Source organism: Canariomyces notabilis (genome assembly GCF_033297395.1).
Source record: "Canariomyces notabilis strain CBS 508.74 unplaced genomic scaffold N656scaffold_1, whole genome shotgun sequence".
Taxonomy (NCBI): domain Eukaryota; kingdom Fungi; phylum Ascomycota; class Sordariomycetes; order Sordariales; family Chaetomiaceae; genus Canariomyces; species Canariomyces notabilis.
The window spans coordinates 604,206-632,200 of NW_027041823.1; the positions used below are offsets into that span (position 1 = coordinate 604,206).

The 27,995-nt window shown below is 56.1% G+C and overlaps 9 protein-coding genes across 9 annotated transcripts; 3 read left to right on the forward strand and 6 right to left on the reverse strand.

Annotated features, from left to right (window-relative positions):
• Positions 1-336: 336 nt before the first annotated feature.
• On the forward strand, positions 337-1,396 carry N656DRAFT_840859 (uncharacterized protein; the record flags this gene model as incomplete). Its single annotated transcript, XM_064818965.1, has 3 exons — positions 337-402; positions 459-510; positions 561-1,396. 3 exons carry the CDS (start codon positions 337-339, stop codon positions 1,394-1,396), a joined length of 954 nt encoding a protein of 317 aa, XP_064674711.1.
• Positions 1,397-1,626: 230 nt separating this feature from the next.
• On the reverse strand, positions 1,627-3,332 carry N656DRAFT_773184 (uncharacterized protein). The gene is made up of 4 exons (XM_064814015.1): positions 3,072-3,332; positions 2,587-3,014; positions 2,400-2,521; positions 1,627-2,347 (listed from the first exon to the last, which is right to left on the reverse strand). Exons 1-4 carry the CDS (start codon positions 3,218-3,220, stop codon positions 2,012-2,014), a joined length of 1,035 nt encoding a protein of 344 aa, XP_064674712.1. The 5' UTR covers positions 3,221-3,332; the 3' UTR covers positions 1,627-2,011.
• A 2,226-nt stretch (positions 3,333-5,558) lies between these two features.
• N656DRAFT_14206 (uncharacterized protein) lies at positions 5,559-7,699 on the reverse strand. Its single transcript, XM_064808622.1, has 4 exons — positions 7,399-7,699; positions 5,996-7,333; positions 5,853-5,926; positions 5,559-5,774 (listed from the first exon to the last, which is right to left on the reverse strand). Exons 1-4 carry the CDS (start codon positions 7,424-7,426, stop codon positions 5,685-5,687), a joined length of 1,530 nt encoding a protein of 509 aa, XP_064674713.1. The 5' UTR covers positions 7,427-7,699; the 3' UTR covers positions 5,559-5,684.
• A 497-nt stretch (positions 7,700-8,196) lies between these two features.
• Positions 8,197-8,759, forward strand: N656DRAFT_14265 (uncharacterized protein). The gene has a single exon (XM_064808625.1). The coding sequence runs from the start codon at positions 8,295-8,297 to the stop codon at positions 8,607-8,609; it is 315 nt and encodes a 104-aa protein (XP_064674714.1). The 5' UTR covers positions 8,197-8,294; the 3' UTR covers positions 8,610-8,759.
• Positions 8,593-9,807, forward strand: N656DRAFT_773188 (uncharacterized protein). Its single transcript, XM_064814016.1, has 4 exons — positions 8,593-8,677; positions 8,753-8,826; positions 8,900-9,097; positions 9,176-9,807. The coding sequence occupies exons 3-4, from the start codon at positions 8,910-8,912 to the stop codon at positions 9,465-9,467; spliced, it is 480 nt and encodes a 159-aa protein (XP_064674715.1). The 5' UTR covers positions 8,593-8,677; positions 8,753-8,826; positions 8,900-8,909; the 3' UTR covers positions 9,468-9,807.
• N656DRAFT_699490 (uncharacterized protein) lies at positions 9,706-10,980 on the reverse strand (the record flags this gene model as incomplete). The annotated part of the gene is made up of 1 exon (XM_064810791.1): positions 9,706-10,980. One exon carries the CDS (start codon positions 10,978-10,980, stop codon positions 9,706-9,708), a length of 1,275 nt encoding a protein of 424 aa, XP_064674716.1.
• Positions 10,981-11,908: 928 nt separating this feature from the next.
• Positions 11,909-13,288, reverse strand: N656DRAFT_773191 (Co-chaperone Hsc20). Its single transcript, XM_064814017.1, has one exon. The coding sequence runs from the start codon at positions 13,028-13,030 to the stop codon at positions 12,287-12,289; it is 744 nt and encodes a 247-aa protein (XP_064674717.1). The 5' UTR covers positions 13,031-13,288; the 3' UTR covers positions 11,909-12,286.
• A 429-nt stretch (positions 13,289-13,717) lies between these two features.
• Positions 13,718-16,063, reverse strand: N656DRAFT_699927 (uncharacterized protein; the record flags this gene model as incomplete). Its single annotated transcript, XM_064810824.1, has 2 exons — positions 13,718-13,941; positions 13,981-16,063. 2 exons carry the CDS (start codon positions 16,061-16,063, stop codon positions 13,718-13,720), a joined length of 2,307 nt encoding a protein of 768 aa, XP_064674718.1.
• Positions 16,064-18,912: 2,849 nt separating this feature from the next.
• On the reverse strand, positions 18,913-27,769 carry N656DRAFT_793671 (helicase-like protein; the record flags this gene model as incomplete). The annotated part of the gene is made up of 4 exons (XM_064817192.1): positions 18,913-19,543; positions 19,597-19,688; positions 19,738-22,316; positions 27,703-27,769. The coding sequence occupies 4 exons, from the start codon at positions 27,767-27,769 to the stop codon at positions 18,913-18,915; spliced, it is 3,369 nt and encodes a 1,122-aa protein (XP_064674719.1).
• Between the last annotated feature and the right edge of the window lie 226 nt (positions 27,770-27,995).

Below are 27,995 nucleotides of genomic sequence, written 5' to 3' on the forward strand. Positions count from 1 at the left end.
TCTAATGTTGGAGAGTTCCGCAAATCTGGTAAGTAACTCTGCGGGGTCGCCGGGTGGTGATGATTCCTTTGGTTGTGTTTGGCAGGAAGCTGGACGTTGGGGTGAGGCTGGAGCTCCCTGTAGCTTCGCGTCCGAGTGCTGCCTTGCTAAAGCTGGATGGTGCCAAGCAATGACTGCCTGAGGCAAAAAAGCGATAAGCACCGATAAGGCTGGCTCACAGAGCCCACGTGACGACCTTCTTCTTGAACCGTGACAACTGACAACACTTAGTGCAGTGTGAAACCATCGCCAACAGATATTCGGCACAGAATCTGTGGATATTTGAGGTCTGGAGCTATGGGTCTGGTGCAGTACGACAGCAGTGATGATGACGAGGACGTAACAACCGAAACCACCCTCGAGGTACGTAGATGACCACACCGCACCTATTAAGCAAGCATCTAACTCTCTGTATCCAGATCCGTAATCCATCAGTTGAAACCTCCACTCCAAACGTCCAAAATACCAATGGTAAACTCGTTTTGCCACGATTTCCAGCAAAACTTGCTAACCCCTCCCAGATCACCCTTCAACCACCTCCAAACTACCCCAACCACCATCCGCCCCACCAGAGCTCGGTCCCATCCTCGGGCCCTCCAGACCACCTCCTGAACAACAACCCAGTTTTGAACAAGCTCCGTTACAAGCCGAAGATGTGGAAGACCAAGAAGCCCCAGTCGACCTCTCCTTCCTCGACCCCCCATCAGCCAACATGAACAACGCTTCCTCCCCATCCACCAGCACTCAACAACCCCCTCCATCCCCTTACACAGCAACCCGCACCCTCCTGCGGGACCTGACCTTACCCGCCGTAGCAAACATGGACATCCCTCCCTCCCCTCCGGGTTCGCCGCCGCGGGGCCACGAGGCGCTCACGGCCAAGTTTGACACATTCCTCCGACTGAAGCGCACCAAAGGGGTGCACTTTAACGAGCGGCTGGCGTCGTCGGCGGGGCTGCGGAACCCGGCGCTCATGGACAAGCTGCTGGGCTTTGTCGGACTGGAGACGGGGTTTGGGACTGATGGGAACGACGACGAAGACGGCGGTGGTGACGGTGACGGCAACGGAGACGGAGGAGGGGTGGGTTCGAGTGCAGCCGGGATAGAGCAGTACGCTACTGTTCTGCCCATGGACGTATGGGATCCGTATGCCTTCCCGCGGTGGGCGGTCAGGGGGTCTCTGAGGAGGGCACAGGAGCAATTGAGGAAGGAAAGGGAGAGGGGGAAGGGGGAAGCGGTGGAGTTCGTCTCTGCTGGGAGCATTAATGGTGGCGGGGATGGTCGGGGTGTCGAGGTTGAGAGTGGAAGTAAGGCTGGAACGCCTGCTGGCGGCGGCGCTGGCAGACGGAAGGGGTAGGGGAAGAGGAGCGCCAAACCGGGCCTATAATTCGTATACATACGTTGAGTGCAGCCAGTAGCGCGGCCAGCCAGGAGATGCCATGATACCCGGCCAAATGCTACACATGCAGGACATCATACGCCTCAGTTTCTGTCCAACGCAAGGAATTTAGCTCATAGCGCCACTCCTTGACATCTCACTGCGGCGGAAAACGGGATATGGATGTCACTCGGTGTTCGCCGGACCTTCAAGTTGATCATCTCAGCTCGATGCCCAGGGTCATTTCGAAAACTTGAATAACACGATTACAACGCTGGTTCGAGTACAACCTGCACGATAACACGTTCTGTCTGTTTCTGTACCATTACATTGTCTTTGCTTGAACTGACCGGGTAGGCTGCCGCTGCCCGCGCCTGCATAAGAGGAACATATCTTCCTCGCCCACCCATGGCAGCTCAGAGAGCATACCAGACTCCAGCTCCCCGGCCGTCGTCCAATAACACTAATGCCACGCATGGTATATTCATCGCCCCGTCCAATGGTTTGCCGAACCGCACAGCTAAACCCTGAAACATCAAGAATACAACGATTAAGCAAACAAAAACCTCGGAAAGTGAGTGGTCAGTGACCGTCTCAACTTTCCCCGGCACACGGAATGGTAAGGTCATAATCCCGCTTTAGCGTACCGCCAATATCGATAGTAATGGTCTGGTTGGCCGAAGCGAGAGCATTGGCAAAATAGGGGAGGGCCTGGCCATGGTTCACCACCGATTTGCCGCCGATCTCGAACGGGAGCACCCCCTTCGCCTCGTCGCAGTAAGGCCTTTGCCCCATAACATTGATAACGTCGGACTGGCTGATGGAGGCGCGCATAGTGTAGTTGTTCATTCCCGGCCAGAGCGTCATATTGTCGATGAAAACGGTGCCGACCTCCTTTCCAAGGAGATAGTTGTGGAAGGTGCAATTGCCCTGGAATGGTAAGCATCACCCTACCATATCGAGACGATCTGGGTCGACTTACAAGCTCAAAAGCTACCACCGAGTGATTGGGAATGTAGACCTGGCCCCGGAAGTTGTCGCCCTCCGTAGCAGTCGCGTTGATAAATGTCTGGTTGACTATAATACCCTGAAGCATGCGCAGACCTGTGATTTGGTTAGCCCAGGAACGCATAGCGATATGGGCAACGGAAAGGCCGGCTAATTCCTACCGGGGATGTCTACGGTCTTTTTGAAAGTGACCGGATACGCTCTGGAAATGCCCCGAACGTGCACGTTAGTGTTGCCCTCAACGGTCACCTTGAGGCTCTCGTTGGCAAGTAGCCAGGTATTAAAGACGGTAAGCGCTTCGACATTCTCAATCTGGAGCGTTTGGGTGACGTTGATGAGCACGAGTGCATCGCTGTCCGTCTCGGGGAAGTCGATCTTGGCAAAAGGGGTGTGAGGCTGGAGATCCTCGAGGTACATGACGCCCTGGAATGGTTCGAAAGTAGCATGCACTTGGCCGTCGCTCCTGATGGTGCTGTTGATGGCCATGGTCATGTTCTGCGCCTGCGTGTTGGTGACAACGATGCCGTCAATACTGAGCACGGCCGCATCGAGTTTCTGCTGGGCAAGGTTCGGGATGCCGACAAGGAGACTGGACGGCGGTCAGAATTGTGGGATGGGTATTTGGCGGCACGAGGCAGCCACTTACACCAGGGGAACGACCAGAACGACGATGCACGCGAGCGCAATCAGGTATGCCCACCAGAACCTGGCGCAGTGGCCGGCGCAGCCCCGTCTCCGGGGCTTGCCTGAGACGCTCTCGGCCTGAGTGACAGCCGGCTTGTCGATTTCTCCCATGGCGACGATTAATATCGATTATCGGTGTTGGTGATGCCACGTCTTTGCTCACTGGAACGCGGGTCTTGATCCAGACCAAGGCCGACGAACGTGAAGACGGGGCTATAAGTTGAGACTCAGTATCGGCATGGGGAAAAGACAAAAGAGATTTCACAACATGCAAGGAGCAAGGAGGTTCAGATACCACATATAACAAGGGACAGCAGAGAGAGGGTCACGGCAGCAGCTGCCTTATACAGGAGTGGATCTGGGTGCAACGGGCCAATTGAGCCACTGAGCAGGGATCGTGCTTGCGGTTTCCTCTTGCAAGATGTAGCAAGCAATGGGGATCGACTTTCCCTTCCATGTTGCCACCCTTCCGCTGGTACGGTACAGGAGCGAGTGGGAGTCCAGTTGGCCCAGGTATTGGCAGGCCCATCTCCGGCCTTGTTGGATGTACCATGTGTATGCACTTACAAGGGGGTAAAAACTAGCCTCTTTTAAGCAGCCTCGTCCGACGCTTCAAATGGTTCGCAGTACCGGAGCATGCAGGGCAGTCTCGGTTCCAAAATCGGTCCAGAAACTTCAACCATGGCAGGTCATGTCAATACTGATAAACGTTAGGAAAAGGGTAGAGGAATGGTAAAAGAGACCTAGAGAGGCATGCTTCTCGGCTTGGAGACCGGAAGCATTGGACCTTCGGTTGAGGCCTTGAACCCTGGCCACTTGCTTGAGACTAGGACAAGACCTTGGCCAAGCGCCAAGCAGCTGCACAGAGTGCTTAGTTCACTGCGGGGAATGCGGAGGAAAGAAGCGACGGGTGCTGTAAGTTGCTGCATAGAGGTAAACGGGGCAAAGGGCTGCCTCTGACACAACGAAAGCTGGAGAGGCCATGGTGGTGTGGATGACCACACCTTCAGCGGGAGCTGGCCATCTTTTACATACGCATGTCGCCATAAGTAGACTGACTAGTTTTCAATACTGAGGGGCGTGACCTCGTGATCGACGACACTGAAGCCGGTCATGATGGTGATCTATTGCGTAGGATCGAATGCCGCAGTGGCTGGCCTGGATGGCCACAACACGGATATGCTCAGATTCGTGTTCTCTGGTCCCCAGCGGCACTCAGCGATGAGTTTGATGCAGGCAGAAGCCGCAGAACGGTATATTAGAGTACAGTCGTGCTTCGCAGCAGAAGACATTTTCTGATGAAATGAGAAAAGAGATTGTAAATGCTACACAAAAACGGTTGAACTGCCTGAAAGAGGCTGATGCCGAGAATTTCCGCCCCTCATTGTCCTGGGGAAGGCGTCAGGGGTTGTACCCTCCCTCAGCCTCCCCCTGTCCGACTTGACCAGGGCCCACCTCGGCTTCTCACATGAAAGAGTCGGAGGAATTTTCCACAGCGGAATGCGCTGGATTAGGAGGGCCTTACTTCGTTCCGTACCTTGGACGTAATGGAATCGAAACTATTTCGAAGCGTTGGAGTGTTTGCATGTTAGATGAGAAAGTGCAAGGAGATCAGCTCCGGCCGTAAACAAGATGGTTGTCTCCAGCCTCTCATGGTCATAAAAGTCAAGGAACTCTGTCAAATTTTAAGGTTTGACTCCACTGAGCTCCATAACGTGCGCCGCGAAGGAACCGTTTGTGTACTACGGCACTTCGTACAGACTACAGACTGATTGAAATCGCAATTGTCAGCTCATTGATGACTTTGAGCAGGCAAAAACAGCACAGTCAAGTCGGGCCTTTTTGAATGGTTACAGGCCGCATGGCCTATGACCCCTTTCTCAAATAAAAGGGGGGTGGCTATAGCCAATAGGAGCCCGATATCAATGCCAACAGAAGAACAGCTCCTCGGCGTACATTACAGTTTGCACCTCCAATTCGAAGTGGCGATTCATCAGCTTAATCCAACACATTGTGTGAGGAGCTGCCCGAACATCTTGCAGCCGTCATCGCGTCACCCCAGTCCACAGTACTGTATTTACTGCTGCAAGCTGGCCAGGCGTTTCATAAATGATGAGTTGGCATCAAATACAATCAGACAGCGAAACAATGCGACAATAAGACATCTAAGCAACAGAAGCTCCGGTCCGCCTATCCCCGCGAACAGATGTAGGGAGTCAGGAGGGCATGGTTCTTCTTCACGAGACGTGTGCCTCTTTCAAGATGAGATTTGGGAGTATAAGGACAACTGTGTCTCAAACCCGCTCTTCAAGGCAATATGCTGACCCTGATAATGAAACGTCCCGCGATACCTCCGGTTCTGCGGTACCAAGCTGCAAAACGTCCCCTAATTCCAAAACAGATACGTAGAGACGTGTTGTTGAGGACTGCATTGGCCCTTCGGCTCCAAAGATTCCCACATGTGAAGCAGCAACGTCAAATCTATGTATACCTCGGCAGACATGAGATCTCCGTGTCTACCCTGACGATGATCGCCAGTTCCCCGCGTCCTTGGCAACGCACAATCGCCGGTTCGCTAAAGCTTGGCGCGAGACGTCCACAACCCTGACTTGTCAAGCCCGGCGCCGCCATCGAAAATGTCTCGCTCCACCATTCGACTGTTGATCTGCAGTCGATCGAGTTAGTCTCGGCAAAGGCGGCCGGATGGGAAAACTGCTGCTGAGCAGCCCGGGATGTCACTCACGAATCGCGGGCCCAGTTCCGAGATATCCTTGGCGCCAAGCAGCTTCATACATGTCTCAATCTCTCCTTGCAGGACTGAATCCGTCAGATCTGGTCAGCGTCTGCCCGGCCTGGTGCTGCAGCAAACAAGGGGAAATAACTCACTTTCGAACGTCCGCTCAACCCCCTTCCACCCGCCGGCACCAAGCCCCCAAAGCGCGGCACGCCCAACGCCAACCGCCTTGGCGCCGAGGCACAGCGCCTTGACAACGTCAGTCCCGCGCTTGATGCCGCCATCCACCCACACCTCGATCGTATCAAACACCTCGGGGCAGTACTTCCGGATCTCAAGCAGCGTGTGAACGGCCGGAGGCGCCGTGTCGAGCGACCGGCCTCCGTGGTTAGATAGGATCACGGCTTTGACGGAGCCGGGGTGTTTGCGGGCGTACTGGGCCGCCAGGTAGGCGTCTTCGTGTGTCTGAATTCCCTTCAGCACAATTGGCAGATCCGTATGCTTCGCCAGCCAGGGCAGGGTGGTCTCCCAGGTCAAGTCCGCCGCCGTGCCCCAAAACAACTGCTGGCCGACGCCGCTATCGGACCCGGGGCGCCCGCCGCTCTTCTCCTTGTCCCTCTCCTCCTGGCTCCTGCTGGCCTCGATAATGAGCTGCGCCTCGAGCGCGGCCTTCTCGTCGTGCTCGCGCTTGCTGGGCACGGGCGCGTCGAGCGTCAGCACGACGCACTTGAAGTGCTCGCGCAGCTTGCCGATGCGCGCCAGCATGGCCTCGCTCTTGGCCCGGGTGTTTTGCACGTACAGCTGCCACCCAAAGACCTGGCCCGGTGCGGCGTCGGCCACGATCTGCTCGGGCGTCATGCTCGCGTTGTGCGACACTAACTGCATGGCGCCGAACCGCGCAATGCCCCGTGCGATGCCGGCTTCGCCGTCTGGGTGCGCCAGCCGCGCCATGGCCGCCGGCGACACGTACAGCGGCGTGCCCACCCGGTGGCCCAGCAGCGTGGTTGCCGTGCGGGCCACGGTGCAGTCCACAAACACGCGCGGCCGGAGCAGGATGTTGCGGTAGACGGTGTTGTTGTAGGTCTTGCTGTACAGATCGTCGGCGGCGGAGAAGTAGTATGCCCAGCACTTGCGCGAGACTTGGGTACGGGCCGCGGCTTCGATTTCGTCGAGGTTCAGCAGTGTGTGGAGGGGTGGGGCCGCTTTCTTCTCATCCGACTCCGCGCTGGCGGGTTGGCCATGGCCGGCACTCTGTTTTTGGAGCTTCCTGAGGCTCTCTGGGTCCACCGTGCCCAATTTTGCCTCCGGTTTGAGGTTTTCCTCCAACGTGCCTGGCGGGTGGATCGGATCGAACTCGGCTGTTGCGTCCCGCCCCGCGAGCTGCAAGATAATTCTCGACCCGCCAGGATGCTCTGGTAGAAACTCGGTCACATCGTAAACATTTCCATGGATCACTACCCAGCAGCTGTCTGATGAAGTGTGTTTTGCAACTGCAGGCGGATAGGCGGTGTTAGTTGTCCGAGGTCGGCGCTAAGGGATTGGGCAATGAACGTGCCTTCTTCTGCGCTGAAGACCTTCGTCATCTTGCAAATACCTACAGTGCACCGGTCCTCGCCGGCCTTTTGCTATTCCAGGGACATGAAGGAGTTGTGAACCCGGTTGAGAAACCTGGGGCCCGCCATTTGAGGTGCTCAGGTCATTTTATGAGTGAAGCAGGAGGCTATGTGGAGTCGGTGCCGATGTCCATCAATCGGGTGCTCGCTGATTGGATTCCGGCCCTCGGAACGCCCGCTGTGTGGTGCCTGAAATCGGCCAACCCCCGCTGTGGGCGAGCGGGTAGGGCACCGGCTGGGGAAATGTTGGCCCCCACTAGGCGGATCCAACTGACAAAAGAGCGGCAGTTCGCTGCAATGCTCACCCGAGAATCAGAAATACATAACGACTTTGTCGTAGCAAGTCCATGGCTGATGAAGTGTACACTACCTTACGGAGTAGGTGTAGCTCAATCTGAACTCAGAGAGCCCTAGAATCAGATATCACTCGGTCGTATGATCCTATCTCGATCCTCTGGCAGAGCCCAGGGTTTATCGAGCCTCCGCATGTATCAGGGATCGACTTGACGATATTGATATGTTGCACCAGCACGCATCAGCTTACGAGATTCTTCTCCTGACTATGCATGCTTGTTTTTGCTCTTCCCAGCTCCAACCTGTATTCCAATGTCGATTTCATAGAAGCACGGCCGGAGTACGGAGTACGGAGGTGCTGTACTGTAATTCGGGGGTTGGTGTATGCCTGTACTCATAAATGGCCCCACCTGCAGGCTTGACAGGGTCTGGTGTCAGGCTGCAGTAGGCCCCGCACCCCACCACCAGCCGCCTGCTCAGCTGGCTCAGCCCCGTGGACTTCCATCCCAGCTTTCCGTTTGATAAGGTTCCAGTAGGAAGTTTGATGACTCGTTCGACCTCTTGTCTATCGATCATCTCGCCCACAGCGCTCACACAACTCCACTTTACCATCACCTCAGCCATCGGACGAAAAGGCAGTGATAAACCCAGCCGACCGACACCCAGCCCACCCGCTCGTCCCTCCAGCCGACAAGCTGGGGTGCCAGCTCTGCAAGATGGCAGCCCGTCCGAAGCTGCGCATCCTCTGCTTTGGCGACTCGCTCACGGCGGGGTACTCGGGGCTCGGCACCGTGTTCCACCCGTACAACGAGAAGCTGGAGCAGATGCTGGCCATGGCGTTTCCGCATCTAGACATTGAGACGGTTGAGGATGGCCTGTCGGGCGCCACCGTCCTGGCTGGGTTCCGGCCGAGGATGGTTGACCAGTGTGGGTGGGAATATCTCTTCTGACACAAACGGTGTGGAAGGCTGACAGCGGTTGCATCGCTTTGTTAATCTCACAGTCAGCTCCAAGAATCCATACAAGACTGATCAAGGGAAATACTATGACTGGGCCATTGTGTTGGGTGGGACAAAGTATGTTTGGCGACTCGTTACTCTGCGTTGGCCTTGACAAGTGCCCGAATTGCCCCTAACATTCGGGAAACAGTGACATCGGCATGGGCGTTCCTCCCGAGGAGGTGTTTGAGAAACTGAAAGTGATTTGGGACATTGCACTCCAGCAAGGTTGCAAGGTTCTCGCACTCACGGTGCCCGAGGCGGCGTTACATGGGCGGATAAGAGAAAGGGTAGACGCTCAGAGGAACAAGTTGAACGATTTGATAAAGGGGTACAAGAGGGACGATTTGTGAGTTTCCGCCCACTCGACTCTTTCCCACACCGATACCTTCTTCCAAGACTAACCGGAGTCGACCACGTCCTGCAGTTACGTGTTTGACCTGCACAAGGCCGTACCGTATTATTCCCTATCAGATGCAGATAAGGCCAAGTACTGGGACGATCACCTCCATTTCACACCAGACGGATACGACCTAATCGGCAACAAGGTCGGCATGGCGCTTGTTAGCATTTTGGCGAGGGAGAAGACATACCATCTGTCTCCTGCAAAGAGGCGACGCATATTCAAGGATGATGATAAGCTATTTGAGGAAGAGGCGGGCGATCCGACGGCGATTGACCAAGGCTATGTCGTAGTCCGACGAGCAGACCTTGACTAGGTGATGTTAGGATCGAAGGACTTGGGACAAAGAGTGGTGTTTGGCGCTCGGTATATCGGAATATAACTAAGGGACTGGGATGGACTGGTGTTGGAGTAGGTTCGGTTGCTGTTATCATGTCTAGACCTTTTCTATTATTCTTCTACTTATGCCACGACCAGCTGCCCCGTACGATGACCGGCATATGTTGATGCCACGAATGAGTAATTCCATATTCAGACACCGGGTATCTGTCATCTCAGGTCGCCATATGAGCAGCGACAAACTCTGGAAACTCCGCTTGCAGAGCATCTGTGACCCGCTCCACATCCTCAGCCAGCGCCTGCACATTACTATCCCACCGCCGCATCTCCCTTCCCACCAGCGCCTCTGCCCTGCCGCTGCCTTTCTCCCCAGACGCCTCGCCGCCGCCAAACCAGATAATTCTGTCGATCTGGTCAATCGAACCGGACAGTCGCCCCTGCTCGATCATTTTTGCCGTCGTGTCCTCCGCCTTATCCCCATCCAGGCCAAGCAATACCCCCAGCTCATCGAACCCGATATTGAGATACAGCCTGCTCGCGCTCAGGAGATTGTGCTCCACTACCGCCCGAGATAGGGGAGTTGAGCCGTCCGACGTCTTGGCGAGCTGATGCGGCGCGAGCCCCTGGGCAAACTTGTCCACCTCGGCGGGGCTCAGCAGCCGGTCAAAGAACATGTTTTCGAGAATGCCAAACTCTTCTAGCCCCGCTGATCGTTCGTCCTTGTACAGCTGGCCCAGCGCCCGGCTCCGCAGCGGGCCGGCGGGGGCTAGGATGGCGCACTTGATGGCCATGGCCAGGGTGTGCAGGCGCTCCTCCTCGGCGATGGAGGGCGAGAAGCTGATGTCGTGATAGCTTTTGGCGGCTTGGAGGAACTGGCGGTTCGAGTCTTGGATGCGGGCGGCGCTGAGGCGGAAGTGCAGGTTCAGCTCCGGGTCCTCGACCGTGTGCATGACGTTCTTGAGTTTGTTAAGGTAGATCTCGGCCGAGGTGCTGTCGTCGACCTCGAGGTAGTTGCGCACGATGCGGATCCAAACGGCCGCCTTCTCGGCGTCGGGCACTCGCCGCTGCGAGCTGTCGAGCGGTATCTCGGTCAGCACCTTGGCCGCGTCGACAAAGTCCTCGTTGGCTTCGTGCGCCCTCGCAACGAGCTCGCGCAGCGTCGCCACCTGCTCGACCAGCGATGAGGCCAGCGCCGTGCGGCTTGTTACTGCCTGGATGACGTGCTGGCCGACCTCGATCCACATGTCGTGGTCGTCGTATTTGCGCAGAGCGGTGATGAGGTCGTCAAGGACGGACCGCGTGGCCACCACGCCTATGGGTTCGGCCAAGAGGTCATCTGCGATGGCGATGAAGGCGGTCGCGATGCGAAGCGGAGGGGCAAAGGACCCGATATTGGCGAGAATGCCCTTGAACTCGGCTGCCGGCTCCTCACGTTCCCGCGTCTCCCTAAGAGCCTGCCTCAAAGCTTCGGAATCTGTGGGCGATGCCATCCTCGACGTGAAGGTGAACTAGGAGATCCGGTTTTCGGGGAGACAGAGGAAGGGAAGATGAAAGCGCCGAGCTTGACAGACAGCGAATTAACGTTACCGCATTCAAAGTTTGTTTGATGGTGGTGTTCGAAAAGCTTTTTATTATTACAATCAAGAATGGAGATACTGCCCACAGCTCCCGGCCAAGGCTGAAGAAGTGCTGCGAATGATGGCTGATGGAAGCTCCCAAGTTTAGTGCTGCAGCCTAGATGAGCGTGGATGTGGGGTTTGGCGGGGTAGCAATCAAGACGTGGACGGTGGAGAGGTCGATGGAGTTTGCCAAGACGATCGCCCCGGGTGGGTCTTAGCGACAAGAATTACAGAGTACGTACTCCGTCGATCCTGTACACACCGCGTCGAGACCGCTAAGTTCTAACCTCTGAGAAACTTGTAGGGCGAAGAAAAGCGAAGAGGGGGGGGGTGGGGTATACTGATCTGAAATGTATGAGTTGGACTTGCCAGATTCTTGAGGCATCTAGCGAGGGAAGGAGCAAAGCAACATTACCGAGAGACTGTCCGGGCCTATCCGTAAAACCTGTGGAATTGAGGCCATGGGGCCTGCAAATGGGATCTGGTGAGGTGACTTCCACACCTGGTGTATAAGAGAGCATGGCAGGAAGGAATTGCACTTCGCGCATTCTGGAATATGAGGGCCCATGGTTATGGAAACTATGTAATCGTCTTCCTCAATTTACGACTTTAGGAAAATAAGCCCGAAACTGAACTGCGGAACCTGGGCAGGGAGGCAGGGAATCGTGAGATAAAGATCGTACGATGGTGGAGGACCAACAATGATGGGGAGCCAATACCCTGAAGCCTTGTCTTTTATTTTCAAAAGTCTGGTGTGGTCCAGCTTAACTACGGTAGGCTTTGCTCGCGCATCAGATTTTTGAGATTTCATTCCATACGTAGCAATTCCTCCCTAATCTCGCCCAACTCAACCCTCAGTCACTGAAGAGACAAGAGCTGCTCTGTCACCAACAATAGACTGAGCGGAGTATCCCCGGCAATTCAATGCCAACACATGATTAACAATGAGGGTATCCCAGCCAAACACTGACGAACAAGCTTCCAACATCTCGACAGATGATGCCAGAACCCAGCAACTTCAGCGACCTCTAGTCCCCAGGCACCACAAACTCCAGAAGCCGCCGCTTCTTCAACGGCTTATCCTGCTCTATCTTGCCTAACGTACAACAGATCCCGCTCAGTGTTGCTTGAAAACGAGTCCGAAACGAGTAGTGCAAAGGAACGAGAATGCGGAAACCTAGTGCTGCAAAACAACCGGCTTGCCCCTCTCCCAATTATCCACCCCCTCGCGGATATTGACCCAATACCTTAGCCGAACAGCCTCCTCCTTGGCAGCCTGCACATCACCGCGCTCGAGTGCCTCGCCCAGCGCCGCTTCGGAGTCCTGGATGCGCGCCTCGTTGGCCGCGCGCACCTCGTCCAGGTCGGCCTCGGTCTCGGCCTCCTCGATGGCCTCGCGCGCCTCGAGCACCGTCATGAGCAGCTCCGCGTCCGGCGCCGTCTCGGCCCCGCGCTCGTCCGCCTCGAGATCCACCCCGTACAGCTCCCGCAGCAGGTACTGCGCGCGCAGAAGCGGCGATGAGAGTGTCTTGTAGGCTTGGTTGATCAGTGCAGATGTCGCCTCGGCCCGGAGGCGCGCGATTGATTTTTGCGGGTTTGAGGACGAGGAGGAGGAAGGGGAGGCTGCTGCGTGGTGGTGGAAGTCGGGGTGCGAGGCGGCTTGCAGACGGAGAAACTCGCGGCGGAGCGCGCGGACGTCGATGGAGAATTTCCCCTTTGGCGGGGGGCCGTCGGGAAGCGTCTCCGGAAAGAGGGCGTAGTAGGTCGGGATGGGCGGAGAATTTGGAGGTGATGATGTCGAGGCGGAGGTGGACGTGCTTGCGTTTCTGGACTGAGGCCAGGTCGTTGCCACGGTGCGCGGGAGCGGTGGTGTGATGGTTCTTCGCATTGTCGCTACTGGTGCCGTGGATAATGCAGCCATGGATTCGACGCTGCGATTTACCAGAGCGCGCCGAGCTTGCCTTCGACACGCTGCGCACAGGTGAGCGGCGGCGCGCCCCGTGCTCGATGTCATCGACGGTCGCATCCTGCTCGCAGGTCCTGTTTTCACTACCGGAAGTGCCGACGCTCTTTTATAGGTTGTCGGGAGTGACAAATTTGCAGCTGCTAGGTGCGTTTGTTTGAAGTAATTCGAGGGCCTTGTTTGGTGTGGTTGGAGGTTGAGAAATAAAAGTTGACGAGCGGCGAGCGGAAGCCGAAGGAAATGACGTCGCCGGCAAAAGGCCGCATAGAATTCACCGATAACGCCGATACCCGAGCAACCCTAACCCGCATCCAGCCACTACAGCAGGCTACCCCTGAGAGCCTACATACTAATTACCGCGCGACCCAGAGATTCCATCTCCGTCCTCCACGGCCAAAGGAAATACAATTCGGTCATGGCGTCGTGAATTACTATGATACTATGAGCAACCAAAATAGTGATACATCCGAAGCTTCCTATAATGACGATAATGCGCGGTCATAAGTCGTGCCCCGGGGACGCGACGCCCAATCTTCCCAGTTAGATGGTTCCTATGCGGCGCACAGCAAACGCCCCTTTCCACTTTCCCGTCCTCCGCACCGCTATCCAACTGCCTGTCTTCTTCGACTTAGAGGGAGGCCCGGCTCACGAAAGCACCAACGGCCTCCATCTCCCGCGTTCCTGATGCCACCACCTTTCCCGATCCTTCTTGTCCACCACCGCTCCACTGTATGTGTTCCAGCGGCCGGTACACCCCTCGCGGGTCCTAACCTGGCCCTTATCACCCGCAACACCGCCCTCCCCATCCGTCCCAGCAGCAGTGCCTTGGTCAAACAGCCCCTTTCCCCTACCCTTCAATTTCTTTCCCCCTTTCTCCTTCTCCTTCTTATCTTCCTCCTCCCGACGACCCTCACCCGTAGGAGCAGGACCCTGAATCAACGCCTCCCCGGCATCTCCAAAAACCATATCCTCCACCGTCACCAGCCCGCCGCCCTCGTCCGTGCCGCCCAGGTGGCCGGCTTCGCCCGGCGCGAGGACGTAGCGCACGCGGGACTCGACGGTGCCCAAGAAGGCACCCACGCCGAACTTGTCCACCAGAGCGCCGTGCTCGTCGATCACGTTGACGAAGTAGCGCGGGAACCGTTGGGCGGCCTCGAGGCGCGCCTGTGCCGCCAAGCGCGCGTGATGCAGGTTGCTGTTCTGGGGCGCCGACAGGGCGAGGAGCGCCCCGGCCCCTGATGATGCCGACAAAAAATCGGTGGGGGGGAACGCCGGGCTTGCCGGGGGCGGCGTGCTGAACCCCGCTGCCGAGGAGCCGCCACCGCCGCTGACGAAGCTCGGCGTGTTGCCCGTGTGCGTGGATGAGAAGCTCGAGGCGTTGCGCGTGTGGCCCATGCCGCTGGTGATGGTGTTGCTGCCGCCAGAGCGGTAGCGATCGGCAGGGCTGTCAATCCTATCCCGCGGCGCGCAGAGCGCTTGGAAGAGGCCCTCCGGGTCATTGGGCGTGCAGAGGGTCCGCAGCGAAGGAAACCCGCCTGCGCTGATGCTCCTGGCGAGAATGGCATCGGCCGCCGTGGCGGCGTTGGGGAGGTAGGGGATGTCCCAGTGGAGGTTGCGGAGGGATTGGGACCCGAGATACGGGTAGAAGATCATCAGTTCGTCGGGCGGCATGATCGGAGCGTATGTCTGTACCAGGTTGAAAGTCTCGAGAGAAGTAAGATAAGCTAATATTCTGGCAATGGCCGGGACGGTCTCGACTTCGATGTGTATCAGAGTGAGCGTCTCGATGGAGGCACTGTTGGGCCGTGTCGCCATGCACGACAGCCCCGGCGTCGTGATACCCATACAGTGACTCAGAGACAGCGTCTTCAGTGGCGGGAGGGAGACGAGGTGAACATCGTTGAAGGCGGTGGGAGGTATGCGGGAGAGATACAGCTTTTGCAGTGAGGGAAGTTCCCTAATCGTGTCTTGCAGCAGGCTCGCCGGGCTCAGGGTCGCGCCGGGCTGGCAGTGGACAACAAGCGTTGTAAGGTGGCGCCAGTTGCTGTGAAAATCCAAAAACAACTGAGACTCTCTTGGCTGGAGATCCCCTTCGCCCCAGCGAGAGTTCTTAGCAGCGCTACGCGGCCTATTCTGCCGTTGGGACAGCGAGGGTTCCAAAATCCAGTTCATCTCCTTCAACTTTGGTCGTGTCGACAGAGCCTGAAATATCCGCTGAAACGAGTAGTCGTACGTCGGGTAGAAGCCTACCAGGCGTTCGAGATTCGGACATGCCATCACCACCGATGCCACCAGGTCGTTGTACTCAACCACGCCAACGCCAGGCGGTAATGCTGGCGGCTTCAGTGACCGCACAATAACCGCAATCTGCGTGTTTGCCCTCAGCGTCCGCCGCAGCAAGACCAACCTCGATCCATATGTCGATTTTGTCCGCTTCTTCATGTGCGGTCCCTCCTGCCCGACGAGGTAAATGTGCTGATACAAAGCCTCTCGAGCATACTTGAGAAACTTGCGAGCGCTGAGGGCGACGGCGCAGCAGTTTCGCATCCAGCACGTCGCACAACTGGTGCTCCCTGGCCGCAGGTGAAGCTTACGAAGCTCGTCGAGAATCAGTTCCAAGACCTCACCTGGCAACGCCGCAAATAGCTCCCCTTGCTTGGCTTTTCGCCGATACGTCTTGATGGGTGCCGGCCTCTGCCAGGGGTAGTAGTGGCCTACGGGACCGCCCTGCATCTGCCATGACGGGCCCGGGCGCGGGCCTACGCCGGGGCTGGCCGGCCAAGAGTCGATGCTGGTTTGACTGCTGCTGACGGAAGCGCTGCGCATACGGCCGTCGAAGCTGTCGCGGCCGGATACGGCGCTGCTCGAATCGGAGCTTGCGCTGCTATTCGACAGCCGCCGTGGTTTGTTGTATCCGCCCGGGCGCTCCAAAGGCGGCAACGAACTGTCCGGGATTGCAGTGGGCATATGAATCAGGGGCACAGGGTCCATGTCCTGCCGCCTACCACTGGGCTGGGAGCCTGTGATCTGCTGCACCCGCACGCTTGCCCGTTGCGTCCTGAGCACGAACTCCTGTTCCGTAGCAGGGTACATGGTGAGCGGGATGCCGAAGGGAAAATCTTCCAAGGTAGGCGCAGCAGTCGAAGAAGTACTCGGCGCCCCGTCGCCAAAAGAAGGGGTCCGGAAACGAGAAGGTGGTTTTAGCAGGGTGTCATGATTGTAGCTGCCAAGCGCTGTCCGTTGCAGAGCAGGGGCAGAAAGGGTATGCCGGTGGTAGCGGTTGAAGAAGGCTGGCGGAGGGCTGTAGAACACAACAGGCACTCAGGGCTCTCCGGTTAGCAATCTGCTTCCGTGTCTTGCTTCCGTATCTTGCGATGGAAGGAGAGGATCGATGAAATGGGGATGAAGAAAAGGGAGAGAGAAGACCAGGGAATCTTGCTCTGTAGGGGATAGTGGGCCAATCGCGATTTTATTAAAATGACTTGCAGATCTCAGCCCCAGGGCGCGGCGACGCGCTCAATAAGTCACCGGGCTTGGAACGCTGGCTTGCCTGCTGGGCTCAGCCCGAGATATTGACTCAGACGCCAGAGCGCGGTTTGCAACTATGCAAGCGCTTGATGATGGCTGCGTCCTTCATCTCTGAGAGCAAGACTCCAAATAGTACGCAAGCTGCATCGAAGCCGAAGCGCTTGCTTGGGCCTGCATCGCCCAGGGGTCACACAACCAACTTGGTAGGACCTTGGCTGAACCGACTTGGGTAACGCCACCAAGAAATGGTGGAAATTACAAGAGCACCTAATTAAGTTAAAGGAAACCGGAGGTGCTGCAGAGACTGATAAAACCCGTCCTTTTGACCCGACCAGAAAACAATAACTGGCCTTTCTTTAGTGACACGACGGGAAAGACATTGTAGGCAGCTACTGTAGCTGCTGGAGGCTCCGAATCTCTGGGCTAGGCATCTTACAATTTTCGTGGGGAAAAGGGGCTTCCGAAGCCCCATGCGATGACACCATGGCGAGCAAGGGACAGGGGTGCGATGCCTCCAAAAAGACCGTGTTCCACAGCGCGTCATTCAGCCTCTCCACCGAAGCCGCCCGACAAATGGGGACACCGCACTGACAAGATCGCTCGGGTGTAGGGCGGGGTAGAAAACCAGAAAGATGGACGATTGGATGGTATGCGCGACAGGAGAAACAGGCGAAGGAGAGGAGGTTCTTGCTCACCCAGAGTGCGTCCGCCTAATCCTCTCTGGTGCGCTGCTGCCGACAAAACTTCTGCTGTCTCGATCGATGCCCCGACTTTCGACAGCCCGGTACGACGCCAAGAACTCGGTCGCCTTGCTGCGGATGGCATCGCTGCTCCTGTCGTCGGCAGCTGACACGGAATTCCGAGTAGCCGTCGTCAACCCTTTCAATGAGGGTAACGTTACTGAGCCCTCGCTATTGCGGCGTCTTGACCTGCCCCTCCATGGCCATGTAGGTCTCTGCGGGGCTGGAGAGCTGGTGCTCATTGTTGCACAAGATGAGACGAGGCTTCGAGAGGGTCTGCCTAGGCCTTCTGCCTGCCCCAACTTCCCAAGCGCTCCGCTTAAGCTGGCTTTTCGAATTGCCCGTAACTATCGTCAGCACGCATTCGAGTTTTGTGAGGGGTCTGGTGTCCGAATTCGTCGCTGATGGATGAACGCGGTGCTCTAGGCCTTCAACCAGGGCCGCATGATGCTTTCATCGGTCGGCCTTCGTCTTCAGAGGAGAGTTTTGATATCTGCGGTCGGTCCAAGTGAAATGAGTCCACGTGCTCGTGGATAAACGAGTATCGGTCAGATGGTCGATGACTCGGGAACTCTTGGTTACACTTTCGACGACGGCGGTATCAAGGGTCGCGTGAAAAGCTGGGTTTAGCACTCGCAACGGCTCAGGTTGAAGGCAGCAGCCATCCAACAGTCAATCCATAGACCTCAACCACAGGAGAACGAGGTCTTGAAATGGGCTGGCTTGGGTGGGGATATGCAGGCTTAAGCACTCTTCTTCATTGTCATCCTAGAGTGAGTTGCGTAAAAGCTTCGCCATGCCATGCATGCAAAGTATGCTAGGCATGCTATAACACACCCACCTTTCGGCGGTCCGCTAAGCTTGTCGCTCGGCCGTGCTCCTCTGCACGTCCGGCCCGGGAAGCGAGACATTGTCTGAATGGTCGGAGCGGACGTCCCCCGCATACCCATGGTCTGAGCCGAGCCAACTGGAATACTGCATTGTAAGTGTACAACACTGTTTGCAGATGCAGATGTCTTTGTGTCGTAGCGTCAATCAGCTGTGGCAGCGTTGCACGCGATCCCGCCCAGAAATACTGCGGCAAGACACCCACTACACACACAAATTCAGGTATGCTGTGTTACACAGCTCGGAAAAGCTGTGAAGTACAATGCCCACTTTTGCGCAGCAGCCCTCGCCCGTCAACTTTATTTCAGCTCGTTCGCTCGAGACATCTCTTGCGCGGGACGACCAGTCGCTGGGCACTGGTGACTGGGCAGACTTCGTATGAACGACAACCGGGGAAGCGCTAGTATGACGGGGCCAATAGTGTCGAAAGGGTTTTGAGTCCCACTTGTGTTTCCCCATCGAGGCCTTTTCTGGGGGATCCTAGAGCCCTCAAAGAGGTTAAGGCTCACGTTCCACCTAGTTATCGGCGAACATGTTTGCAGCAGCCTCTACCCGCCTGCATCTCATAGTCAGCACGGTTCCTGCATGTTGCCGCTCCTAGACCAGCCATGATGGCAACCACCAAACGGTACAGCCAAACGAGCAATCCTGAGGAAATCAGGAGCAGCTCGCGAAAACCATTTCTTAACTCATCGTTGCGGGTCTAGGGCCTGCAAATTCCCTGCCATCGTCCTCCTCGTAAGCAAACCGCACGCGCGGCCTCCGCTTTGGAGGAGAGGCTTCGTCGAAGGTCGGTGTGTTCGACCTGCTGTATTCCGCAGGCCGTTTCTTCCGACTTGCTTCCGCCGCCGCAGCTAGCACACCATTCTCCTTCCTTCCCCGCTCTGCATCCACAGTAACCAGATCCTGGTCAGGGTGACTGACGCCCCGACCGAAGCCTCGGCCAAAGATGAACTGGGGCGTCTGCAGCTTGGCCATCTGGTCCGGGCCTGCGAGGTCACGGCCTCCGCCCGGAAGCGGCAGGATTTTCGCGTTAAGAATCCATTCATAAATGGGCTTGTCGTCGAGGATTGAGCGACACTTCCACTGCTCTGCCTGCGTCATCTCACCGCGTCTCTTGACGATAACTTCCTCCACGCTGCCACGGAGGACAAGTGTCTCAACCGACACGGGCTTCTTCTGGCTGATGCGTCTTGCTCTCCCGATAGCCTGCGCTTCAACCTGGGGGTTCAGCACGGGATTGATGAAGTATATGCGTGACGCTGACTTCATGTCGAGGCCAAAGGCTGCCTGGGTGACGTCCATGAGCATCACCCTACAATCTGTCAACTGTGATTCACCGCAGGTGTCAGAGAGTGTATGGCTTACCGGAACTTTGGATTGAAATTGAACGTTGCCACGTACTGCGCCCTCCGCTCAGGGGTTAAGCCCTTTGCGTATATTAGGTGCTGGACTTGTAGCTAGAGCTGTCCGTTAGCGGAGAAGCGCAATAAGAATTAGAGGACCAACAATCTCTAGGACGCCGGCAAGATAATATGCCACGTTGTCATCCTCGTAAAACACGATAATCTGTTCATGTTCCTGATGCATTAGAATCTGGTCGACCAGATAGGAGAGCTTAGCCGATGCGGTTGAGACAAGCTGGGTTCTCGCAAGCGGTTCCGCAATCCCACTTTCGCCGTGGCCGGCAGCTATGGGCATCTCCTCCTTCTTGGACGGTCCCTTCCCCATAATCACGGAGCGCCGTTTGCTTGGAGAACCGCTCTCCTGTCCTAGCTGGGTGTTTCCGGCAAGCCTTCCCGCCTGGTTTCTTTGAGAAGCCGACTCAACCCTGGAGTCCTGGTCCTCGATTCCCTTTAACCGTGCCTCGCGGCCACGCTCTGCGAGGCGCCCAGTCTCGAATATGATCTGCAAGGATTCCGGAGCATCGACCAAAGGCTGGAGAAACCTTTGGAGTTCGAGAATCATGCGGGAGTCTGTGCATACCGGGTCCCCATCCTTTAAGTCGAGTGACCACGGTTGGCCTGCTCCCCACGGAAAGCACTGCACGTATAGTGGTATCTCGTGGAACAGATTAGAGCATTCCTTGATGTGGTTCTTTTCCGCTAGGCGGCCGGCTGCAATAGCATCACGTAACAAATCGGCGTCTTTGTCGCTGATTGGTATCTTGCCTTCTCGTAGGAACTCTTCAGCCATCTCGACAGTCTTGCAGATGTCGGCAGGTGAGAAAAAGGATCCGCCGAAGAAACTTGATCTCCGTAGGTTTGTCACGAGTTCGATTAAAGCTTTTCTCTGCCGTGGATGGAAAAGGTAATCTTGGTCCTTTCTCTCCGATTGAACAGCATTGGCAATGATCATCATGAAAAAGAGGTTGAGCACAAGGGTGTCTTGATACGAGCCATCGAGGTAGACAATCCTTTCGTCAACACCAGGGAGAAGATGGCTGAGTTCCGATAGGCGGTGCCGTATGATTAGAGACTCGAGTGTGCTCTTTAGACAGTCTGCACGCCCTGCGCTTCGAGGAGAATGCTGCGGCTGCATAACGTAAGTCAGCCAATCCGCTTGTGAATCTCCAACGTCGGTTGGAAGATTGGCCCAAGGACGCATCTTCAGGTAGAAGGCCGCAATAGCGCCGATACGCTTCAAGTCCTTCCTTTCCAGCTCCAGAGAAGTCTCGGCTTGTCGCCTGCTAGATTGATTCGGCCGGCGATCACCTTGGAGGCTAGGGCTGTCGTCGACTCCGAAGAGCCCCTTGGAAGGCGTGCCAGTCACTGCCCACTTGGCTGTGATCTGGAGATGATCGATGAAGAGATGAATATCACTCCGCTTGTGCATCGTAGAATTTCCGAGTTTATGACCCTCATCAACAATACAGCGCTTGAAGTGGATCTGGGCCAGGATGTCGACATCACCGCCGTCCGGATCCTTCCATATTCTCTCGAACTGTGTCGATGAAAATAAAATGATGTCACACTCGACGAGGTCTGTCGCTGGTGGAAGCCGCTCTTTCTTGTCGGCGATCAGGACCCTCAAGCCCAACGTATGTTTGGCGATCTCTTGCTTCCACTGCTGTACGAGGTTCGGAGGCACAATGACTAGTGAGCAGTGGCTGAGGTAGATCTTTTTTGAGGGGAGCGGAATGTCTGGTTGGCGGCGTTCCCGGCGTCGAGTCGGAGGAGGTAGCTCGTATACTCCCGGGTTACTACGTATCGCATCGAGGCAGCGAGGATAGTCTACGCCATTGGGGTCAAGACTCCCGAACACGGTCCTCCAAGGTACCGAGTGGCGGGTAGCGCAAGCTGCAGCCATATCAGCAAGACTGCCGACACGGGGGCGGACGACTGGGTCATTAGTCCGATAGAGTTCAGGGATGGAAGAAGGGATATGCCGTGTTGCAAGAATGAGGGCAAGGCATATCAGGGTCTTGCCAGCACCCATCTCCTCGGCAAGGATGCCGCCGCATGGTCTATCGTAATACTTGGGCTCCCGTAAGCTGGTGCCTGTGACGGCATCGTAGTACCAGACGACTTCCAGCTGATCAACAACTCTCAGAAGCCGGGGATCTAAGATATGCTGTCCCGGATTCTCCCTCTGGAGCATTAGCGCCGCAGATCGGCGTTGGTACACGTACAGAACAGTGTTGAGACCGGGCACATCGCTGTCCATGAGTCTATACGCGGCATCGCGAGCCTCGGGGCCCTGAATCTCGTCGGGATTTGGATTGGGTGATGGTATGTTGTTGAACATTTGTAGGAGAGATTGGTCCTGATTCAGGGGCGAGTCACGGGCGATCAGAGAAGAGGCAAAAGGGGGTGGGCTTATACACCGACGGCTGCTGACCTTCCCTTGCCAGGTGCTTCGTGAATAGTCGAGCTTCCCCAAAAGACTCAATCTCGCCTTTCGCAGCGATGCATCCCAGCGGGGCACCCTGCAATTGTCAACATCATCTGGGAGGATGTAGACACGAACAATGGCTTGGGAAGCATCGTCGAGACTGATGGCAAAGCTCATGCGGATCCACCCTCCGTGGAGAAGAGCCACATACGGGGCGAGACAGCCGGAAGCGGAGGTGAGGCTATGTTGGATATCTGGTGCAAGAAAGCGAAGCTCCGATGAAAGGCCCCCATTTGATATCTGAACTTCGCGACGACCACGTTCGTTATGGTCGGCGAAAGGCCCGAAATGGTGCCACTGCAGTGGTTTCAAAAGCGACCAGACTTCCTGTGGAAAATTCGTATCGGCCTTTTGAAGAACTAAGCATCCTGCTGCAATGTGATTTGGATAGTCGCTTGATTGCATGGTTCCTACTTCTCATGCAAAGTTGCTCATCGCGCATCATCAGAACTGGGGTGCAGTTGACACTTGATAGTGGACAATTGCAGTGGTGTGCAGTGGTGATTGCCTGGAGTCTTGGCTTCGCCTTGCCTTGGCCTGCGGAGCAAGTGGACGAATGAGAGTTCTTGTGGTGGGGCTAGGTAGGTAAAGTGGAGGCAGGCGAGGCAGGCACTGGGCACTCTTGCTTCAGCTCGACTTCCATCGACTTTCCTTCCATTCTTGTTCTGTACGTTAACTGGGCTCAGTTGTTTCTTCATTAATGACGCTTCGAGTCACCGAGAAGGTTGAGGACACCTTTCTCACGCCAACTCCACAAGCCCTCTTATACTCAGTGCACCTCAGCTTAATTCTCTAGATCCTGACTTTCAGGCCTCCCCGGTGACTATACATCGACTTGCACACTCGAAATCTTTCCCTTCCAATCCTGGTTTCAACGCGCACTTTTACCCTCGAAGATGCGGATGCGAATGGATACGCAGCCAAGGAGCACAACGCCAACCAAGTAACGGGAACAAGCTGGGCGCCATGCTTTTCATTGTCCCCGCAACCTGGATCGGAGCCATGCATCACATCTAACAGCGAGCAGGAGCAATTCCCAGGCGGGTGAAATAGTTATTTCAGCACTCATCACTAATGGATAATAGGTGGTTATTCTTTGGCGCCGTTACAAAATCAGTTAAATCTCTGCCAATCGCTGAGATGGGCTTGGTGGGTGTTGGAGCTCCCATCGCCAAGGGGCATCCCGCTTTTCGGCCGATTCCATAAGGTGTACGGAGTACTCCGTAAAGGCAAGGGCCGTTCTCGAACTTCGCCTAGCTGCAAAAGTGAAGGGGCAGAAGGCTCTAAAGCCGACAGACAAGGCGAGTTCCGCCTCACGCTTTTGTTGATGCTGCTCGATCACGCGAAGGTGCAAACTTAGAGCGATTGGGGGGTACGTATTGTAGTGCAGGTCGTCACCAAGGTCCCCTGTCGCCGAGCGCTCGCACGCGGCGCCTCCCACACATGCCAAGACGGCCCGAGGGTCCGGGCCGACACCGTTGGGTCTGTGTTGTTGGCTGTGCCTTTTTCCCCGATCCTAACATGCCTCAATGATCGACCTGCTTCCTCAAGCGCCAAGGGTCAGTGCTCTCCACTGCAATGTACACTTGGCCACCGGTCATGTCGATGCTGTTACTGTCGCTGTTCCACAGCCCTCCATGATCACCGACGCCCTCGCATTGAGCGCACTGCCCGAGAAACTGGCCTAATCGAGCGCTTTGCACGAATCCTGCTTCGGCTTCATTTCCATCTTCAAAAGACTGTAACATCCCAGCCTGCGGCTGATGGCGCTCAGCGGATTGGCTACCATGGCAGAGTCGTGCATCCGCATGTGCAGACGTCTGTCTGCTTCCACTCCGATTCATCCAATTCTAGTTAATGCTGATCCCGGAGCCAATAAGACAGATCAGTTGGGGGAAACGCCTCCTCGCTAATCGATCTCTTCACCATTCCACCACGCCCTTTGACGCCACGTTTGAGCTCGAGCCTGGTTTCCAGGGATTATAACTCGTTCTTGCAACGGGCCCTGGTCCCAGTTCCCCGACACCCTAGGCCTCTCGTCAACACGTCGAATCGTGGATCAGCCTCCGATCCGTCTGAGCTCGTGCACAGCATGGTGGTTATGCTGTGAACTACGGGTCATCAATCTGATGTCCTCGGTACGCCTATAGCGCTGGCAGAACAACCTCACAGCCATTGGATATACTACATAATGCATTGACGTTCGACATCGCATTGCGGTTGTACTCTGAGTCTAACGTTAGTAGTCTCCATGCAGATACCCCAGGTCCGTGATTGGACCAGTCCGGTTGGCACCAAGGGATATATGGCTTAAGGGAGCTCGTGGCCGAGTCACAATTGAGCCAAGCGAAGAAGATCACCGCAGTACTGCAAAACCAAGCCATCGTGTTGCCTCACCCGCAGCCTCCCGTTGGCCATGCCCTTGGACCACCTCTTCAAGTCTTGGGCCGGCGCGTACGCAGCCACGCCGTGGCATGCCGGAGTGGGAAGTGTGTATGATTCGCCCAGGAGGTATGTTGGAACATCATCGCCTCCGTGATGAGATACACCTTAACCTCGCTAGTGAGATCGCCTTGGCTGTACGACTCTCCAACCAGATGCGGGACGATGGGTTTCATGCTTCACAGGCCTACCCCGCCCGCCGTGTCCCCCGACATGATGTGCAGATGTTTATTTATGCGTCCGCGAGAAACAGATTCAACAAATGCTAAGACCTTCCGGTTTGGAATGGCCTTGGGTGGCCGTTCATTTGTTTCCGGATGCGCACAGCGTCTGTTTCGCTACCTGGCTACCCGGGTTCCTCCTCTTCCCGCATCTGAGCGTCGAGCCGCTGTGAGCTAGCCGCCGGTCAAGGTTCAGGGCCCAGGTTTGCTGCCTTAACAGCCTCTCTATGGCCAGTTACGCCGTGAAGAGGGGAAGGGCGTGGACTCCGGTGAGCAAAGCGTGAGGGGAACATGGGGTACACAACAACCGGCTATATCCTAGCGCTGCTATACTCCCTCTTGGTCCGTCCGTTAGGCCTTCAACAAGGCGAGCCAGCCGGCTTGCCGTAGGCAGCTGCTCTTCCAGTGGGGGGGCGAGTGCTGCCAACTCATCATGGTGCCATCAGTGACGGGGGCTTATGCTCAGTTGGCCGCCCTCCATCCCTTCCCGGATGGCTCTTGCCGGCCGCGAACCGGAGCGTAAGCCATCTGTCCCCCTCGCCCCTCCCTTCGCCTCGCCTCCCCTTTCCCCCCTTACCTCTTCCTGCATGTCATTCCCTCCGGCTTACCGTCCCACCGCCTCCGTTGAACCACGCCACCTGCAGTTCCGGTTCATCTCTCGCGAGAATGACTAAACCAGCTGGCCTACGTGGTAGCGCAGGTTAATCTAGCAGCTCCCTAGCTCAGGGGGAGGGGTGTGAGGAACAACACATGGCTAGGAAGGAGATGGCCCGACTGGACGGAAAGGTTGAGCTCATGATCACACGCAATAAAGGGGAGGGCCTGTTGCGATATTGAGGAGTAAGCCAACAACGCTCTTACAAACTGGTCCTTCTCGAGCGAATCACGGTCAGCCAGTATCGATCGTGGGCTTGGAATGACCTATGTCCTCGCCCCCCATCGTTAAGAAAGTCCTGGACTGCTGTCAGACGAATCACGCCTTGATCATGAGGCGCCTCCAATAGAGTCGTCGTTAGTACCCTGCACCCTTGGCCGCAGGCTTAACGCATGCAATAGCAGGCGCCGGGTCTGCACGACTCGAATTTTGGAAGGCAAACTGTTAGCCCTCCTGTCTATGGTTGAGGAGGGGAGGAATGTCGCATACAAGCAAGCTTCTCTTGAGTCTGAGAATACCAGATCTACTGGCTTGCTCTTTCTTTCTTTTAATCACGGTTTGACACCCCATCCTGGGTTTTGGGGAGGCAGCTGAGAACATGCACGTTTGGCAAAGCGAGACGGTGACCCTCAGGGGCAGGCGTAAAGTAGCTTGGGTTTTTGGACCAAAGACGTCAGTGAGCACGAGGAGCAACTGCCTGCCCCGTGGCATGACGGCATGGGCTTGCCTACGCAGTGATCCTCACAGATTTACATTGTGACGCAACAAGTATACAGAATCCATAGCGTAGGTCGGCGTTGTGGATGTAGTGCAGCCACCTCGGATCAACGGGATTGGCGTCCCCATCCACCCTTCCCTTGGGCCTTCTATGCAGCCTTAACCGTCCCCCTTACGCAAGCGAGGGAAAGAGAGGGAAGGGGAAAGAAGATTGGACCTGAGCTGGAAGGATACGACAACTCCCACCAGGGTGTTGGACCATAAATGGGGATGCAGACACAAGAGTCTTCCGTCAGTTACCCTACATGGTCCTAATTTCCCCCTTCCAGCGAGCCGGACAAATGTATACACATTCCCGCCAAGTCGTGTCTAACTAGACCTGCATATTCATATTTTGTGCGTGTCATGCCTTCTCCACTCGGACTGTCCTCCGGACCAGAGTTGCGTGTGCGTACGTGAGAGCTCCCCCATCTCTTGCACCAACCCCGGCAGGGGCTGTCCAGAATATTATGTCCTTTCCATAGGATAAGTACCAAAAGAAGAAAGAAAATAAGAAGAAGATCCGTCCATCGGGCCGAGCTCGGCGGCCGCTTGTCCCCCCACCACACACACCCATCCATACACACACATACGCACGGACAGATCGAGGCTTTGCCAGTCCCCTGGTTGGTTTCGCCCATCCCTTCCCCCTCCGCTACCCTCGGCTCCGCCCGTCCTTCCATTCCCTCCCCTTTTCTGCCCTTCTCAGACTTCTTTCCTGGAGAGAAAAGGAAAAGAACATGCCGATGAATCTGATCTGATCATTTCGTTCCCGGTTGCTCAGCGGCGCAAAGGCCATCGCCCCCCATCCCCCCCTCCTCCCGGCTCCCGTTCCGTCCCGTTCCGTTCCCGTCCCTGCGTAATTTCCAGCCGTTCCATTTCCCAAGGCGGGTAAAGGATGGGAGAGATGGGTGGTGCTAGTGCTGGTGCCCAAAGAAAAAAGAAACAGAGAATTACTTTATCTTCGGTGCTGGTGCCGTGAGAAACGGGGCTCGATGAGTGGAGTCCCTTCTGGAGAAGGAAAATAGCATAGGTGAAGAGATAAGGGGAAAGCCTGGAGGGTCTGAAAGCAAAAGAGATGGCGCCCGTGGTAGTGCTATCATGAATTGCCCATGTTCGGAAAAGGTTTGTCGTCGTGCTCGCGATGGTAGGCCCGGTGCTTTCGTTTAATCAGGGGGATCCGTCTTTAGGTTTGGTTTGGTTTGGTTTGGTTTCGTTCGGTTTGGTTTAGTCCGGCCCGGTTCGATCCGTTTTGGCCCCTGTTTCCCAGCCATGTGTCCGTCCAGAACCAGAGGGGTTATTTTGAGAGCGAAAGGGGTCTGTCTGCGCACTAACTATACGAAGGGCAAGACCGGCCCCCGAGCCCCGGGCGGCACTAGGCGTGAATTTCCCCCGGGGAGTTTCCGACTCAACCATAACAGAGAGGACACCGTCCAGGCTGCATGATGTAACGCTCATGAGGACCCTGGGGGCAAGAGCGCTTGCGGTTGCCGTCGACTGAAGTACCAAAGAAGTGCGCCCCCGGGTCCATACAGGAGGTGTAGATGTAGTAGTTCTTAGTGAAGTCGCACATGTTGGAGGGTTAAATCTGCACAATGTAGACAGAACTAGAATCTACGCGAGCTTTTCAGACCGAGGTTAGCTCTGGAGGCCGAGGAGGATGAGGGAGAGAGGACGGGGAGCCTACTGAGAGGTCTCAAACGGGTTATTGAAACAGCAGGTTAGGTTGTATGACAGACCCAATGTGGCCTCAAAGCGTTGGGGAAGACTATAAGCTGATATCTGGGACAAGGAGGTGC

What these genes read in the sequence shown, in the direction of transcription:
- N656DRAFT_773184 (XM_064814015.1), bottom strand. Translation starts at nt 3,220, where the DNA reads ATGGGAGAAATCGACAAGCCGGCTGTCACTCAGGCCGAGAGCGTCTCA. An exon ending in AAAGACCGTAGACATCCCCG is followed by an intron (nt 2,522 to 2,586) that starts GTAGGAATTAGC and finishes ACCAAATCACAG; the next exon opens with GTCTGCGCATGCTTCAGGGT. An exon ending in CGGTGGTAGCTTTTGAGCTT is followed by an intron (nt 2,348 to 2,399) that starts GTAAGTCGACCC and finishes TTACCATTCCAG; the next exon opens with GGCAATTGCACCTTCCACAA.
- N656DRAFT_14206 (XM_064808622.1), bottom strand. Translation starts at nt 7,426, where the DNA reads ATGACGAAGGTCTTCAGCGCAGAAGAAG. An exon ending in GGTCTTCAGCGCAGAAGAAG is followed by an intron (nt 7,334 to 7,398) that starts GCACGTTCATTG and finishes ATCCGCCTGCAG; the next exon opens with TTGCAAAACACACTTCATCA. An exon ending in GGTTGAGCGGACGTTCGAAA is followed by an intron (nt 5,927 to 5,995) that starts GTGAGTTATTTC and finishes TGACGGATTCAG; the next exon opens with TCCTGCAAGGAGAGATTGAG.
- N656DRAFT_14265 (XM_064808625.1), top strand. Translation starts at nt 8,295, where the DNA reads ATGACTCGTTCGACCTCTTGTCTATCGATCATCTCGCCCACAGCGCTC.
- N656DRAFT_773188 (XM_064814016.1), top strand. Translation starts at nt 8,910, where the DNA reads ATGGGCGTTCCTCCCGAGGAGGTGTTTGAGAAACTGAAAGTGATTTGG. An exon ending in GGGTACAAGAGGGACGATTT is followed by an intron (nt 9,098 to 9,175) that starts GTGAGTTTCCGC and finishes CACGTCCTGCAG; the next exon opens with TTACGTGTTTGACCTGCACA.
- N656DRAFT_773191 (XM_064814017.1), bottom strand. Translation starts at nt 13,030, where the DNA reads ATGGCTGCATTATCCACGGCACCAGTAGCGACAATGCGAAGAACCATC.